This window comes from Miniopterus schreibersii (assembly GCF_964146895.1).
Source record: "Miniopterus schreibersii genome assembly, chromosome: 7".
Classification (NCBI taxonomy): Eukaryota; Metazoa; Chordata; class Mammalia; order Chiroptera; family Miniopteridae; genus Miniopterus; species Miniopterus schreibersii.
Genome location: NC_138108.1, coordinates 17,542,370 through 17,559,789, shown reverse-complemented (window position 1 = coordinate 17,559,789; position 17,420 = coordinate 17,542,370). Strand labels below are relative to the sequence as shown.

Sequence of the window (17,420 nt, the reverse complement as noted above, 5' to 3'; positions counted from 1 at the left end):
CAAATGCCCTCCAGCAAACTAGGCTCCAATGTACAGTACAGCCCACAGTAACTGCTTATTCCCACCAGTTTTCAATAAATAGGTAACCTGCACCAGCAAGAGCTTTATATATTTTGGTAAGGGAATAAAAAAAAATTATGCAATTCTCCAGGAGCCAACATAAAATACGCATTTTTGAAAAGTTTATTCCTGTTCAGTGTTGTTATAGGAGTTTTCAGGATCGGTCAGGGTTTCTTCTCACATAATATGCTTAGATAAAGTCCTTCAGGGAAAGGAATGTAAGCAGTTATAATCTTCAATTAACCATCGTATCTGGGTACCAATATTTTCTAGGTCCCCAGGCGAAATAAAGTGCAGCTGTTTGAATTAGTATTCCAATTCTCTGCTTCACTCTCATAGAGGAAACAGTCAATATACATAATGATCTTATAAAACGCAGGAAAAAGTGACAATGAAAGTCAAGGGAAAGTAGCCAGATGCTCCAAGTTTTCTCACTGTGGAATGTTAGAGGAATCCAAGCTGCATGAAGACATGGCATTTTGTGGTAGCTGTTGCAGGAAACACCCTATGTAAGACTGAATCATATGAAGTTGTTAGTATTTGACGATTTTTGACCTCCAGTCTTAGAAATCCCATATAGTCTGCCTAATGTTTTGCCTTCCCAGTTAAAATTGATTCCTGCTTGCTTGGGACCTATGATGTAGGGGCGAAATGGAATAGAAGCCATTCTGTGGCACAGTGGGACACTACAAGGTGATTTGGCAGACATGCTAATAAGAAAGAAGAAATGGAAATATGCCTAGTTTTCTCCCAGGGCCATCAGCAGATTCTCTGTGGTAGGCCAGCGGTGTCAAATGCTGGTTAGATGTTCACTTTTAACTGCACCTCCGATGCTCTGTGGTTCTTTTCAGCCATGCAGCCTTCTTCCGATTCCCTTTCTCCATGTGCTGTCTTTCTCTGTGGTGTGAATCCATCTCTATCCATTCTGTCATGCCTCCATTTCTTGCTGCTGCTTCAGATTGCACTGAGCCGTAAGAGGTAAGCTCCATCCTAAGAGAGGAACTTTGACTCCCCTTTACGTCCAGGAAGGATCCTTTGTCCATGGTGTTCCATAACCCAGCTTCTGAAATCAATATTTTCTGAACTACACTCTGAAAGATACGAGAAAATACCCCTCACAGCCACACCCACTCTAGACTGCCCTGAATGCTTTTTACACACCTTGTGAATTCAGCACTCGTGTCTAAGTATCTTCTGCTAGGATGCGCATTGAAGTTCTTGGCTTTGTACCTCAACACCTCCCTCAGTAGCCTGTATAGTAATATGCACACTACAGTACCTCAGAGATTGGTATGGTTTACTGCCTTCTTGACAGTAGGCTCCCCAGGCCTGTTTTCATCCATCAGGCTCATGAGGACTGCAGTAAAAAGTCAATATTTGAATTCCTCTCTGTCATCATCCCCTAAGGCAGACAGTGACATTTCCAAATGTTCCTGGGTTTTGCAGTTTCCATGGATCAAATTCATCAGATAAGAACCAACCCTCCCCTTAATGTTGTGCTGTAGAGTTAATGGGAATTATTTTCATATTGATCGTAATTCCATTTACAGACATAGATTAGGATTTCCTAAGGCCAGTAACTGAAAATATCTGTTTTATTATAAGTTTTTGAGAGCAGAGAATTGAAATTGCTTTCCATTCAAAACACCTTCACTTTCCTAAGCAAATAAAACCATTTTCTCTAAACAACGGAAGCCAAGATATATATGAAGCCTCATGTAGCACAGTTTGGGCTATTTATTGATTTATTGTTAATCCTCTCAGGCCATCTAACAGTTAAGGGCAATAAAAGGATCGTCTGCCCAACACATTTGAGTTAGGCTAAGTTTCGCCCTTGCTGATCCTGATGGAGCCAGGGTTCATAACATAATGCTCTTCCCAGCAGTGTTGTTTCTGTCTTCCTGTCACTAAACAATAAACCCCATCGCTTCGTATTGGGAACATGTCAAAATGTGTCAGAATAAGAATAAATTGCCACACTCAACTTCTCCTGCAGACTGCCATTCACTTTTAGGGACAGATGTTCCAGCCTTTTCCAGAGACCAATTAGCATATCTGAGCTGTTTAATAAAATAAATATTTAATACAAGTAGAGTTTAGTCTATATGTTATGGCACCACAATATTGATAAGGTTTGATGCAGAAAGTCATTTGACCCTTTGCAGTCTCAAGTCTTTATCCCTGTGATCCACTACCAAGTCTTGGCAACAACACTTGATGATGGGTTCTCACCATCAGTGTTCATCTTGTATTCTGCCTCTTCACATAGGTTTACTTTGTGTGTCCTGGCAATTCATCATATGCTTTGTAAAATTAGTTTTGTTTATAAATGTATTTCTTATTAGCATTCTTCTTGATGGCTTCTTTTAAGTTGTAGTCAATGAGAAAATACTTAAAGGGCTAACTTACTTGAATCATCCAGTATATTTGAGATACTGTGGAACTCAAAAGTATAAAGTAGCCAACCAAAGTATGAAGTAGCCTAACAAGGGAAGGGATTAAGGAAGACTTTTTAGAGGAGGTAACTAAACTGAATCTTAAAAGTGGGAATCTGCCAGATGGAAAAGGGGTTGAAAGGCTCTGAAAGCCATGGGAACAACAAATAGAAAGGTAAGAGATGTCATATATGGGAGACTTTTACCAGTTTGACATAACTGGACTATAGAGTACTTGAGAGGGGGATAGAAGGGGAGATGAACCAAACAGCAAGATTAAGTATCTTTTTTATTTTATGATTGAGGTGGGTGGATGGAGTTGATAATAGATTTTAATGGGAAAATGATGTGATCATATATTTGTGTTTTAGAAAATAACATTGACATTAATGTCCCATTTTTAAACAATGACTTTTTACATGCATTCTAGAAATCATCTTTGACCAAGATTCGTATGAGTATAAATTACGACAATTAGATACCAAAGAGGAACCCAGCACAGACATGTATATCAGAGAGACTTGGGGTTGAAGCCTATGCCCACCCCTTCTCAGCTATATGATAATGGAAAAATTATACCACATTTTGGAAAATATTAAAAAGAAAATTTTTTTTCTAGATCACAGAAGACTATGATAATTAAGAATTACAATTCATAAAAATTAATTAACATGTCATTGATACTCTATATATTAGCCCCTATTTTAACATTATGGATCAATGCATAACACTATTGCTTGAAATGAAGAAAAATGTTTCAATTTGAAAATCTGTGGTTACTAAGCAACCTGTGGTTATTAGGTAACTGAGGTGATGGCTAATATTGTGATGCATTTTTTTAAAACTGGCACAAGTCAAAATACACATTAATTGTTGGTGCATGTATTTTTTGTGACCTGTTGACCTTCTATGGGAAACTTAACACTCCTTCTCTTAGTAAAAAACATTTTTTTAGCTTGTGAAGAGTTCAGTAGAGATCTGACCCTACCTGGGTACCAACTGAAAGTTGTTCTTTTGTTTTTTCAAACACATCTCATCATGACAAGATGGAACCACATGTTTAAGTTTCTGAAATGCTGTTTTTAATTTATCAATTAAATAATTTCCTTTTCATCGAACATTTTCAATTAAAGCCATGCTTAAGCAGAATTCAATCTGTTACTCATGACAAAGTTGGAGGGGGGACTAACTCAACAAAATCTAGTAAGCGCTTCCTTTCCTTACCAGCCAGTGCTCTGGAGCAGTTGCATTTTCTTGGAGCGTGTGGATGGTCATAGATAATAGATTATTGTTGGAACAAACACTATTGACATCCTGGGTTAGCATAAGACTATTTCTAGAAATTGAGTATTTGTTTGCTTCATGTTAAAATTTAAGGTTTAAAAAAGCTGCATATTTAAAAACTTATTCAAAATCATTTCACTCTCATACTCAAATCCCAGCTGCCTCTTAAACATGCAAAGAGAGTCATGAAATTACTTGAGATTCTGCAGAAGGAGAAGAGTAAACACGGAGACCTACTTAAAATGTCTAATTCTTCAGTGTCCAAATTTGCCTTCATGGATTCATTTTCCAGATTTCCCACTACTGTGTTAACCACGCTAATGCCACCCTGGGAAACACAGCGAAAGCAAATAAAAACTCCAATGAACTAAGGGTACATAGTAATTCCCTTAAGGCCCACCTGTCCTTCATTAACCCCACATTGCTCGTTCCCACCCCCAACTCAGGAAGCCCCTGTGGTAGCCAGAGCAGCACTGTTCCTGGAATGTGCCCGTTTCGTTCACCGCTGCAACCGTGGCAACTGGCCCGAGTGGATGAAAGGCCACCACGTGAATATCACCAAGAAAGGCCTGTCCAGGGGACGGTCACCCATCATGGGCAACAAGCGGAACCAGAAGCTGCAGTGGAACGCTGCCAAGCTCTTCTACCAATGGGGAGACGTGAGCTTTTGATTTTCTTCTATAAAAATTAGGCTGCTTGAGTGAAGTGAAGATGATATGTTTGCTTGTCTGTTTGGGAGACAATGTATTGAGTATCTGTTATGTGCCAGGCACTGAACAAAACATCTTAGGGGAAAAGAATCTTAATTCATTTAATGCACCCAATAAATGTAGGAAGTTAGACATTATTACTCTTCTGTCTCCTTCCCTGGTCCTCTACTTCCTTCCTGCTTGTAAATGTGTTTTCCCAGGATATCTTATGATTTCTTTCTGTATAATTTCCCCCAGGGCTACATTTATTCCTGTGCTTCTAACTGTTAACTGTGTGGCAATGGCATAGACTTCTCTGTCCAGGACACTTCAGATCCCAGGCCAGCATTGCCAGTTGCACTCTGGAGGCGTTCACTTAATACTCCATCTGACCAAAATAACACTGTTCCTCCCATCTAAATACCCCCACAACTATACCCTCTCCTAGCATTTCTATTATTATTAATGATTCCACCATCATCTAAAATGACAGCCTTTGAACAGGTTCCAAGCCTCCTTCCCTCATTGATTCCACCCCCTCCACATCACTAATGCCCCTTCAGGCTGGATGACTAAGACATTTTCCCATTCATTCTCCTCCCCACAGGAACAAATCCTACGCGCTGCTAGTAAAATGATCTCTGTAGGGCATAGCTCATCTAAAAGCAGAACATGCATATTTATCTCCCAGCCTCCAGACTTGCCCCTCTCATTCATTCTCCAAACTGCTGTCAGAGTGATTAGGCTAAAATGCAAATCAGATTGTGCTCCCTACCCACTTACAATGCTTCAGTGGCCCTCCCTTTCCCGTGGGATGGAACTCAAATTGCTTAGCCTGGCATCTCCGCTCTCCACAACCTTCGTTCAAATCATACCAAGATTGTGGGTGATGAAGTCAAGTGAACTATTGTATCTAAAGAACATTTATCTCAATCCTTTGCATCTAAGGGACGTTCTATAATAATAAGTTATTACATTCATATTTGAAAGCAGGCTATGTGGTTTGTCTTTGAGTTTCCAGGCAACAAGCACAGCATCCCTCAAATGGGTGACAAGGTCCCCCCCGTCCCGGAACCTTTGGTTGTCCTTCAGAATGTAAAATGCAGTTCAGCTTCAAGAACTGCAGGATCTTCTCTCCTATTTCTAATGTTGATGTTGGGTACTCTGCCAAAAGAATAGTTAGTATTTCTTACTAATTCAGTGTATCATGGAGAGGGGAACAAAGTCTATAAAAAAGCCAGTAGGTGCATATATAATTGCAGATGTAAATAAAATTGCAGTACCAGAATTCTTGTCAACCTCCAAACTCATGAACATGAGAATGACATGCTCATAAAATAGCATAATCAGAAGTCTTCTGAGGAACAGTGACTTCTTATTTTTACTGCAACAAAACCTTCCATGAAAGACCACATACTCCCTTATATGAGACCTATAAAATAAGTGACCCGTAGGTAAATGAATGTATTTTCACTGAGTAAATGTATATAACTATACAAAGGTATCATTCCAGTTCCTACAAGTCTTTAGTCTACATGACCTCGAAGGTGGCATCAACGGCTTCCATCTCTGGGTTTCCACATTGGAGACCACGGTGGCAGCAACACTATGGCAAACAGAGGAGGCTTGTGCTGGAAGAACTTCCATTCCTTGGTTGGCTATGGCCTCTGTAATGCGAAAGCCTGCTTTGCAGTCTGGTATACTTGGTGCTGTTTCTTTTTTTTGCCTCCGTGGTAGGCAATTGGCATCCGATTGAATGAGCTGTGCCACGGGGAAAGTGAGAGCCCAGCCAACCTGCTGGGTCTCATTTATGACGAAGAGACCAAGAGGAGGCTGAGAAAGGAAGATGAGGAAGAAGACTTTTTAGATGACAGTAAGGAGACTCCCTTTACTACAAGAACCCCTGCTTGTAAGAACCTCTGCTTTGGGAGCACTTAATATTTCTCTCTCCTCTCATACTCTTACCACCTTGCCATGTCTCCCCACGGCGCCTCTCCCCCTATTCCCTGTGCATGGACGTAAAGCATATGCATAAAGCCACACACATGGCAGGGCAAGAACCAGAAAGAAGAGACTATAGACGGGAGCAGAGAGTTGCAGGCCATGTGGACCTTCCATTGTTTTGTAGTCTCTGACTCCTATTAGTATACAAAGATTAGTATTAGGCCTCTCTGAGAAAATTAAGTTGTGGAATATTACTGTCCCAGAAGAGGTTTGGTCAGATTTTGTTTTTTATTATTGCTTTTGGAGATTTAAAAAAAATAAAAGTTATACCAAAGGAAATTGAGCATGACATACTTCCTAAATCACTAATATATTGTAATATTTAATCCAAGTATATGGTATCATTTAACATGAAATTGTAATATCAAAGGATTCAGACTGTTAAAACTACGAGTGTCTTCTGTACTGTAGTTATTTGTTAAAATTATAATAGACAATTGAATCTCTATGAGACCACCTAAGTACCATTTATAGTGTGTTATACCTGGTATATTATCTTTTCTGTAAACTCATGCATTACTCAGTCCTTGTTCATTGTAACAGAATATTTGAGATGATAGTTATGAGAGACCTTGAACTAAGGCCAAGCTCATTGTGTACAGGACTGATAAGAAGAATCTAGATGAAAACCTCAGAAGTAAAAGAACAGATCCATAAGTTTATACTGAATATCCAGTGTTTAATTATTTTTAGAAAACCATTGCACATCCAGGGAACTTCTAGAGTCATGTAGCCTCCATCAAACATAAGGTTGGAATGTCTGGTTTCATTCCACTTTCAGGTCAATACATAGCTCATCTTGCATTTAAAAGATAATTATGGTACAAACACATATCGGTCTAGAAATTCTAAAGGAGTTTGTCTCATTTTTAAAAAGAGGCATTATCACCCACCACATACTACCTCTGGAGAGAAAATAATGGTTTTCCTGAGGAAACAATAGCCAGATATCTTCAGAAAGACCATAATTTCCTCCTACTGTCAATATAAACTGTGAAGTATATATTCTATTCAATTAAGAAAGCCTAATGGGAAATATTTTAGAGATATTTTTAAGAATGTTGATATGCAAGGATATTATTCACTCAATGACTTGATTCATTCAAAATAGATAACTTCTTTTATGAGAGACAGAACTTTCCATGGCTTTGGTCTTCTTTTCTGAACACTGATAAGTAATCAATATATTTCTGCTTGTTTTGTGATGGTATGTATGTGAGACTTTTAAATCCTGAGAATTTAAAAAGCCTCTGTGGTATAAACTTGGCCATTATCTGCCTTTAGAGAAAAATTCACTACTTGATCTATGGTGGATGCAATGTTTCACTCATTCAAAGACCAGTCTGCTTTAGAGCAAAGGAGAGTATTTGCATACTTCTAGTATAGCTATACCTTAATATGACAGGCTAAATTGTATACGCTGGATGATAGAGGTGATCAAGGGTGCCTTCTGTCTGCTGCAGAAATATATCTGGGCTAGAACTGAAACAACTTCACTGGCCTCAGAACATCAAGAGGGATGTCTCTCATGAAATGAATCCGCAGAATTTTTGTAGTTTCAAATCTAGTTCACTGCCATGTATACAGTCTAAATCTGCTTGAACAGTGATGTGAAAATCTTGCAAAACTGCTTTCCCACTCCTGTTTTCATTAAGAGGCTTTCTAGTTTAGTCGAGCTGCATTCATTGCTCTATGAGGTGGTAAGAATAATTTGGTTCTTGAATGCCATTTTAATACTCAGGCACTCATTATAGAGTGACAAAATGGAAAAAGAGAGGGGCCTGTTTATGCAAAGATTACGGTAAAGGGAATAGGTAAATTGAACATTTATAGGTAACATTCTCATATGCACTTTCATTTTGAACATGTTTAGGTACCGTTCTCATATGCAATTTGATTTTACACATGTGTAGCTATATCCATTAAACCGTGCCTCTCTGTATTTTAGTTTGTTTACTTATGAAAGAGCTCTTTCATTCCATAGGTACTGTGAACCCCTCTAAATGCGGCTGCCCCTTTGCTTTGAAGATGGCAGCGTGCCAGCTTCTCCTGGAGATTACCACCTTCCTCCGAGAGACCTTTTCTTGCCTGCCCAGACCACGCACTGAGCCTCTGGTGGTAAGAAAAGCATGCGTGTCAATAATCAGGCTACTTGGTGAGACTAAGACATGTGACTTGGTTTTGAGTATCCTTGTTTTCCTCAAATGCCCAATGGCCAAATGTGTCATATAATTCAAAATTCAACCAAGGGATTTTCATATATAGAAATAAAATTTCTTTCCTCTATTAAAAAAAAAGTAACTCTCAAGTTGACCTTGAAATCACAGAATATAGCATCTCCAGGTAAAATGTTTGACTAATCACTATCAGTAATGCTAGAATGTCTAAGAACATGTGGGTTCCTTCATGCTGCAAGCTGTGAGGGTTTTCTGGCCAGCATGTTTTAGAAATCTCTGACAGATTTTTTTTTTCATACTAGCTGCTAATAAATCCACATAGAAATGTGCTTCCAATGAGTTTTCTCATTGAAATTATGGATAAAAAGATTTCTTTTTGGCATCTAAATATTCCCAAACATATATTCTATTCCTGAAGTATTTCTTATGGATGGGCAGGAAAAGATATGCATACACACACACACAGACACACACACACATTCTTACCATCAGGGCCTGATTTGTTTAACAGAAGATAAAAACACCATGTAAGAGCAAGAGCCTTCACAGAGTGTATGGGACAGGGACACATCTCAGAGCCATTTTTTTTGGCCCATAGTTCTCTAATAAGCACTGAATTTCCAGTGATTCTTTCAATAGAGGCATCATCAGGCCAGAGCCAAGGAACTGGACAAGTTCTTTTTTTGCTTTACACAAGGTTTAAACTACTCACTCAGGAAAAGTGTTACACCAACAGTCTATGTGCTTTCATTTAAGTGAATTTTACAATCCATCAGCTCCCCTATTTTTTTAACCAAATGCAGCATTAGCAAGGCCATACACTAATCCTGGTGGGGCCTAAAGAATGTGTGCTGGGATTCCTGAGCAGTGCCCCTCCCTCTGCTCTTCCAGTGTTTGCAAAGCCTGTTTCCTTTCACTCTAAACATAAAGTAGATATTTTCAAGTTGGAAACATGTATGGGTGAAATATATACTTTTAAGAGAAACATACCCACATTTGGAATGTGAAACTATCCAAATGATGATTTGGATATTGAAAAAAGCAGTTCCTCCTACTACTCTTATTTAATTTTATATTAACCTGGGCCTCTAATTTTCTGAATTGTTAACTTTACTATTATGTTGAAGCTCCTCTATAAAATCAAATCAAGGCCACCACTTAACACATGTGTGTAGTCTAAAATCCAGTATGATAAAATGTCTGTAAGAATCTGTCAGTATTATCCTATCAACATTCTAATTATACCAGTCTTCATAAAAACACAGAAATGTATTTACTTCTAAGTTTTCATATTTTTATTGGCCACTATTTTGATCTATTGAAATTTAAAAAGAGAATCTTAAAGTTTGACTCAGTTATTTTTGTTTTCCCATTCAACTCTATAAAGCTATAGTTTAATGACCCTTATTATTATAACAAATTTATTTTTTTAATCAGTCACATCTTTTAAAAATTACTGTATAACCAACTTGCAGACTAGTAGGAAATGCCAAGAAATTAAGCTAAAACAGAGCTTGCAGTCATTCAGTCAATGAGACGAAAGTTTTCACTGCTCTATTGCCTTTAACAGGGGCTCAGAAATCTTTTATTCATTACATTAGGATTTTCACTTCAAGTGTAGGTTTATATATTTTGTGGAGATGTGACCTTTATAAGATAAATGAGAAAGAAACTGTTGAATTCTAAACTACTATAGAAAAAGCAATGAGTGCCATAAAACTATTTTACCAACACAGATGCTGAAAATGCTTGAAATTGCTTTTTTAAGAAATTGTATTAAATAGCGAATCTATCAGGCTCAGCATAAATACCATCAAAATGAAATATTCTAAAGTTTTAACAAAACATTTGCTGCAAGGGTGCTTATAGATCTTCATAGTGTTTTATTAGTTTGGTAACATTTTTTAAAAATTTATCTTTATTGTTGAAAGTATTACAAGTGTCCCATTTTTTTCTCTCCAATTGACCCCCTCCACCTCGCTCCCACCCTCTCCTAGGCCTTCACCCCATTATTGACTGTGTCCATGGATTATGCATATATGTGTATAACTTCTTTGGTTAATCTCTTCCCACCCCTTCCCTCTTCTCTCTGAAATATGATCATCTGTTGTATGCGTCAATGTCTCTGGATCTATTTAGTTCATCACATTATTTTGTTCATTGGCTTCTTCTTAAAGAAGACCCTTCAACATTTCCTGTAGTGCTGGTTTGGTGGTGATGAACTCCTTTAGCTTTTCTTTGTCTGAGAAGTTCTTCATCTGACCTTCAATTCTAAATGATAGCTTTGCTGGGTAGAACAATCTTGGTTGTAGTTCCATGTTTTTCATCACTTTGAATATTTCTTACCACTCCCTTCTGGCCTACAAAGTTTCTCTCGAGAAATCAGTTGACAGTCCTATGGGTGTTCCCTTGTAGGTAACTAATTGCTTTTCTCTTGCTGCTTTTAAGATTCATTGTCTTTTTTTTTTTTTTTTTAATATATCTTTATTGATTTCAGAAAGAGGAAAGGAGAGGGAGACAGACAGAAACATCAATGATGAGAGTCATTGATTGGCTGCAGCCCGCAACCCGGGCATGTGCCCTGACTGGGAATGAACACCGATTGCCTGGATCCTAGGTCGACGATCAACCACTGAGCCATGCCCGGCTGCGCTCGTTCTTTGACTTAAACTTTGTCATTTTAATTATGATGTGTCTTGCTGTGGGCCTCTTTGGGTTCCTCTTGTTTGGGACCCTCTGTGCTTCCTGGACTTGTAAGTCTATTTCTTTCCTCAAGTAGGGAAAGTTTTCTGTAATTATTTTTTCAAATAGGTTTTCAATTTCTTGGTCTCTTTCTTCCCTTTCTGGCAGCCCAGTAATACTAATGTTGGGCCTCTTGAAGTTGTCCCACAGGCTCCGTACACTATCTTCATATTTCTGGATTCTTTTTTCTTTTTGCTCTTCTGGTTGGGTGTTTTTTGTTTCCTCATGTTCCAAATTGCTGACTTGATTCTCAGCATCCTCTACTCTACTGTTGATTCCCTGTAAATTATTCTTCATTGCAGTTCATGTAACCTTCATTTCAGATTGGTACTTTATTATGTCATTAATTTTCTGTTATTTTCGTCATACTCTTACTAATATCCTTGAGCATCCTTATAACCATAATTCTGAACTCTGTATCTGTTAGCTTGCTTGGGTCTATTTCATTTAGTTTCTCTTCTAGAGATTTCTTCTGTTCTTTCCTTTGTGACATGTTTCTTTGCCTCCACATTTTGGCAGCTTCCGGTGTTTGTTTCTATGAATTAGGTAGAGCTGCTATGTCTCCTGGAATTGGTAGAGTGGCTTTGTGTAGTAGGTGTCCTGTAGGGTCCAGTGGCTCAGCCTCCCCAGTCACCTGAGCTGGGCCTTCTAGGTGGTCCCCTGTGTGGGCTGTGTCCACTGTACTGTTATAGTTGAGCCTTGGTTGCTGTTGGCGTCACTGGGAGGAATTGACCCCCCTGGTAATCAGCTGTGAGGACCAGCTGCAACTACAGCCAAAGAGCTGCTGTGCTGGAGACACCCTTATGGAGCAGGATTTACTTCAGTGGACCTTTGGTGTTCACCAAGTGCACCCCTTGAGTGTCACTCGTGGATGTGGTAGGGTTATAATCCAGCGTGGTTGAGTCTGACCACCAGGTGCACTGTCTCTGGGGCCTCCCGGGAGGTGCAAAGTCAGCCTGTGCCAGTGCCTTGCCCAGGGCCACCCAGCATGAGCGACACAGCAAACCGTAGTTGCCTGCTACTTGTGCTGGGCTTGGAGGTGCCCAGGAGAAGCCAAGCTATGAGCCAGTGCAGCTGCCGCTAGTGCCAGGCCTGGGGCCGCTTATCAAGCTGTATGGGGCCCGCTGCTGCTTGTTTGAGAGATTTTAGGAAAGTCCTGAGCATGAGGCTCAAGAGGCCACTTGCACAGAAAAGCCCCTGGAAATGGCCTGGATGAGCTGCAGGTGGGGAGGGGCGGGGCCTCCGGGAATCACGGGGCGGGGCCAAAGGCATGAGTCAGGTGCTGGCGATTCAAACATGGCGCCTGCCTGCCGGCTGTGCGGGGAGGACTCGCCAAAGGAGCCATGGCCTCTGCCAGCCCTTCTGCCCGGGAGGAAGCCGCCCCTCCACCTCTCGCCCGGATCTCAGGCAGGTTAGTTCCTCCCGAGTGTCCCGGGTCCTTTCAGGCTGCTGCCCGGCGCTGGGCTCAGAGGGAGCGTCCGAGTGAGTCCGTGCCGGGCCCTTTAGAGGAGCTGCTGGGGCTCCCGCAGCCTCCGAGACCCTCAGGACAGTCCCCACTGGTTTCACAGCCCGAAGGTGTGGGGAAGTCTCTTCCCGCCCCTGGAGCCCTGGGCTGGGGGCCTGTTGTGGGGCTGGGACCCCTCCCTCCTCCAGGAAACCCCCACCGCCGAGATTCCCTCCTGGGTTTAACCCGCGGCACCGGATATAGGCCCGCGGCTGCGTCGCCATGATCCAGCCCCGCCCTGCCCTCGTCTCCACCCCTCCTACTGGTCTTGGTGCTGCTTCAGCTCCCTGGTTGTAGGGCTTCTGTGCAGCCACATCTCAGGAGGCTCTGAGTGACTGTGGTTCTGGATTTTAGTTTTAATTTTGATGTGGTTGCAGGAGGCGGTGGGTGCAGGTGCTAGGTACGCCACCATCCTGTTTCCTCCCCTGTAACATTTTTAATAGCAGTAAAAATAAATAGCTACCACAATACACAGAATAGTAAAAGAAGGACATAGTAAAATAATGCCATTCAAAGCTATAAATATTCTACACTTGAGGCTTGAGGATGGGAGAAGATCATGAACATAAACTTTCTACCAAGAAAAAATGTCTTTCTGATAGAAATGCCCTAAGCCCATTTCTAAAATGGAACAGATTTCTCTGTGAAATATTTGTTTGAAAAAGTCCTAGTTATATCCAAAATGTGGGAGAGGAAGCAAAAGAACCTTAAACACAATAATTATAGTAAAGTTAATTTGTTTAACCACAATTATTTTTTTTTAAATAAATCTTTATTGATTTCAGAGAGAGGAAAGGAGAGGGAGAGAGAGAGAGATAGAAACATCAATGATGAGAGTCATTGATCGAGCCTGCAATCCGGGCTTGTGCCCTCACCGGGAATTGAACCCCTATCGCCTGGATCCCAGGTCCACGTTCAACTGCTGAGCCACACCCGGCTGCGCCACAATTATTTCTTAGATAAGGTCAGGAAATCCCAGGTAGCCCTCACTGCATTGGAGGGTAATGGAGTTAAAAGAAAAGGAAAAATTATATCAAAAGAAAGGTATTAAAATGTGCTAAAAAAATATCTTTGCCAACTTAACAATTTTTTTCCACATTAATCCCTAGATGCAACTTAATTAAATGTGCTTTTTTCTCTCTAAAAACAACTTCTAGTAGCATTTTAGTCACTTTTTTTGTTAACCATACAAATAAATAATGTCTTAAAAAAAGAGAAAGTAGCATTTTTACAAGATTTATAATCTAAAAGAGCATAATAATCAAATTTTTCTCTAAATATTAACTTCCAAACTTGAGAGCAATAGACAAATATTTTTTTTAAAGAATTTTTTTGTAAAATTGCTGGTCTGTTAAAATGTTTTTCAGTTGAATTATTGACACCAATAACCAGTGACCAAGCCACATAGAAATAAACAGTTCCCATACAGTGCACAAATGAGTTCATAATAAAGAAACAGGCAGAAAGCAAGTCTTTGTAATTTTACCTTTATTCATTAGGGAAAACAACATATTAGATACTTTTGTACAAGACTGTGCTAGAAATTGTACCAGCTGTACCAATGGGATTTAACAAATCAGGTTATAAAATATACTGCTGAATTCCAAATGTTCCTATAGTTAAAAAATTAGAAGCAAAGCACAATTTACATTTATCAATGCTAAACCAATGAATATTTATTGAGAGTAAGACAACAAACAAGGTGGTGTGAAGGTGGCAGGAGTGGAGGAGGGGTGGTACAGAGATGAATATACTATAACAGGAGAACCAATAGTGCAAAACTAGTTTCTGAAGCAAAATATAAGAGTAGCCGGTTGCCCCGGCCTGTGTGGCTCAGTTGGTTGGAGCATCCTTCCGTACACTGAAAGGTGGTGGGAGCATAGGGCCATGGTTGGCCAAAGAAAGGGCTAGAAAAATCTGAGGAACTCTTCTGGAAGAGGTCACACTTAAATGTAGCTTTGAAAAATAGGTGGGATTTTGACAAGAAGATAAAAGAAGAAATTGGAAGAGATAACTACTTTTGAGAATCGGACTTGTTATATTATTACTTTTGTCCTAAGAAATTTATCTAATTAAATTTGACTACCAAAATATAAATTAGGTTATTTTTAAAGGGATCAATTTCAGAGAAGCATTTATACCCTAGAATCTTTTTGACAACGTTAAATAGATTCCATGTAGTTCCTTTATTTTTCTAGATGTGATAGACTTTTCTGAGTACTAAAGTATAACTTCTGTTCTTAATCTAAAGAGAAAAGAAAAAAACATGTGAGGTCTAAGATTGATTTATTAATAATAATTAAAAATATGAGTTTATTCTTGGTGCAAACTGCATTTTAAAAATATTTTTCATATCTATTTGAATCAGAAGGCATATTATATCATAATTAGAAAAAATGCTTTATAAAAATAAAGTTGGCATTTTATATATTTTTTTATCAGATCGTCCAAAAGAGTTTTATAACTAATAATTAAATATGATCTTCAGCATGAACTAGTCACCATTTGCAAAACAGGTCAAATTTTAAATTTGGGGCCTCACAGGCCAAACTCCTACTAAATATTAACACTCCTCAAGGCTTGCTTTAAGGTATGGGCACATTCTGTTCTTAAGGGGATAGTAATGGAACCCCTAAAACTGAGGTTTACCTAGAAGCGAGTGAGAAATTCTGCCAATGTATCATCCTGTTTTGAGCTTCTTTCTGGCCCTCACACATGAGATTTCCTAAACCTGAACTTCCTTTCCCCACTTGTTTGCTGAGCTAACTTTACTTAACCTTCACATTTAAGTACAACATTAATTCAGTATTCATTTTCTATTTCTGCTATAACAGACTACAACAATTTTAGTTGTTTGAAACAACTCAAACACATCATCTTACAGTTTTGGAGATCAGAAATTAGAAACAGGTCTCACCAGGTTGAAGACAAGGTGTCGGCAAGGCTGCACTCCTCTCTGGGCCTCTAGAGAAGGCTCTTTCCTTGATCTTATTCCATCTTCCAGAGGCCACCCACATTCCTTTGCCTCTTCTCCCACCTTTAAAGCCAGTAATTCAGCATCATTCTCACTCTTCTTCCACAGTTACGTATTCCTCTGGCCACAGCCTGGAAAAGCTCTCACTTTTAGAAATTTGCTTGATTAGGTCAAGCCTACCTAATCCAGGATGATCTCCCATCTCAGGGTCCTTAACCTCAGTCACACGTGCAAAGTCCCTGTTGCAATGTAAAGTAACATATTCACCAGGTTCCAGGGACTAAGGCATGGACATCTCTGGAGGGTCATTGTTCTGCCAACCGCAGCCTCCAAGCATGATTTCTAAGCTCCTACTCTCTCAACCTTGGAATTTATCACTCGTTTGCCTTCCCAGTCTCTCCCTTGGGATTCTGACTTCCTTTAGGACAAGAACCATTTCTTATCCCTCAGTACTAACACATTCATACTCAATGCACTCAATGCATGATTATTTCATAAACAGGTAAATACCAATTTTAGTTAAAACTGTGCACAAAGAATTAGAAGGTGAGGAAGGTAGTTGTGGATTTGGAATAAGGTCTGTGCTTTTAGAAGGTGAAGCATGCGAGGAAAAGCAAAAAACTATGAGATAGGGAAGATGTTTTTTAAAATTCAAGGAATATTTTTATGGCCTCATTCTACAATTTGCATTAGCTAAAGGAGAATTGGGCTCTTTAAATGCAGTTCTATGCAATTCTTTGCCAGAAGCCCACTGCAGTGGTGGGGAGATACCCAGCATTCACGTGCTCCTCACTGACATTTCAGGACCTGGAGAGCTGCAGACTTCGTTTGGATCCTGAGTTGGACCGGCACAGATATGAGAGGAAGATCAGCTTTGCCGGGGTCCTGGATGAAAATGAAGACTCAAAAGATTCCCTCCACAGTAGTAGCCACACTCTCAAATCAGATGCAGGTGTTGAGGAGAAGAAAGGTAGGGAAAAGCAAGGATTATTTCATGTTTCAGGGTTTCTTGTAGAATATTTGGTCTGGGATCTAAACTGCAGAATTGAGCACCCAAAGAAGTCCAAGACTGTTGGCTCCATACAATACTGTGTCCATTTAACAAGGTAGGAAGCCATTCTAGTTGGGAGTTGGACTCTTCAGTCCAAGAGACTTGGGTTCTAATTCCAGCTCGGGTTCGAATTTCAGCACCTCTCCATTTCCCATTGAACCTAAGATGCCATCATTTGTAAGATGAGATTTTATTCTATGTACCAACAAGAAAGGAAATATGCTCCCAATTCAGCTCTTACGTAAAACTTTCTGATCGCATTCTTATTGAAAGAAGACTTTCAGATTTAATTAGATGTAAAATTTTGTTTTCAGCATATATCATTCTTGTGCAGCCAAAAAAAAAGGTAAAGTGTAAATAAACTAGTTACAGGGTTTTCAAACTATCCTCAGTTCCGAGTTCAAATTTCTTAACCCTTCTTCAACTCAGAATTGTCAATGTCCATGTTGTTTTTTAAAGGATTATGTCCTGTGTGTCATCAGAATGTTAGTAATACATCA

The 17,420-nt window shown here is 39.6% G+C and overlaps 1 protein-coding gene across 5 annotated transcripts in view; it reads left to right on the top strand.

Annotated features, from left to right (window-relative positions):
* UNC80 (unc-80 homolog, NALCN channel complex subunit) overlaps positions 1 to 17,420 on the top strand; it is a 163,405-nt gene that overhangs the window by 60,888 nt on the left and 85,097 nt on the right. For 4 of the 5 annotated variants that reach the window (XM_081143317.1, XM_081143315.1, XM_081143314.1 and 1 more), the window contains exons 23-26: positions 4,226 to 4,438; positions 6,206 to 6,341; positions 8,457 to 8,590; positions 16,674 to 16,839. In XM_081143317.1, the coding sequence (XP_080999443.1) occupies positions 4,226 to 4,438; positions 6,206 to 6,341; positions 8,457 to 8,590; positions 16,674 to 16,839 (649 nt within the window). Of the gene's footprint in view, positions 1 to 4,225; positions 4,439 to 6,205; positions 6,378 to 8,456; positions 8,591 to 16,673; positions 16,840 to 17,420 lie in introns of all 5 variants that reach the window. The other variant, XM_081143313.1, reaches the window with a different exon arrangement.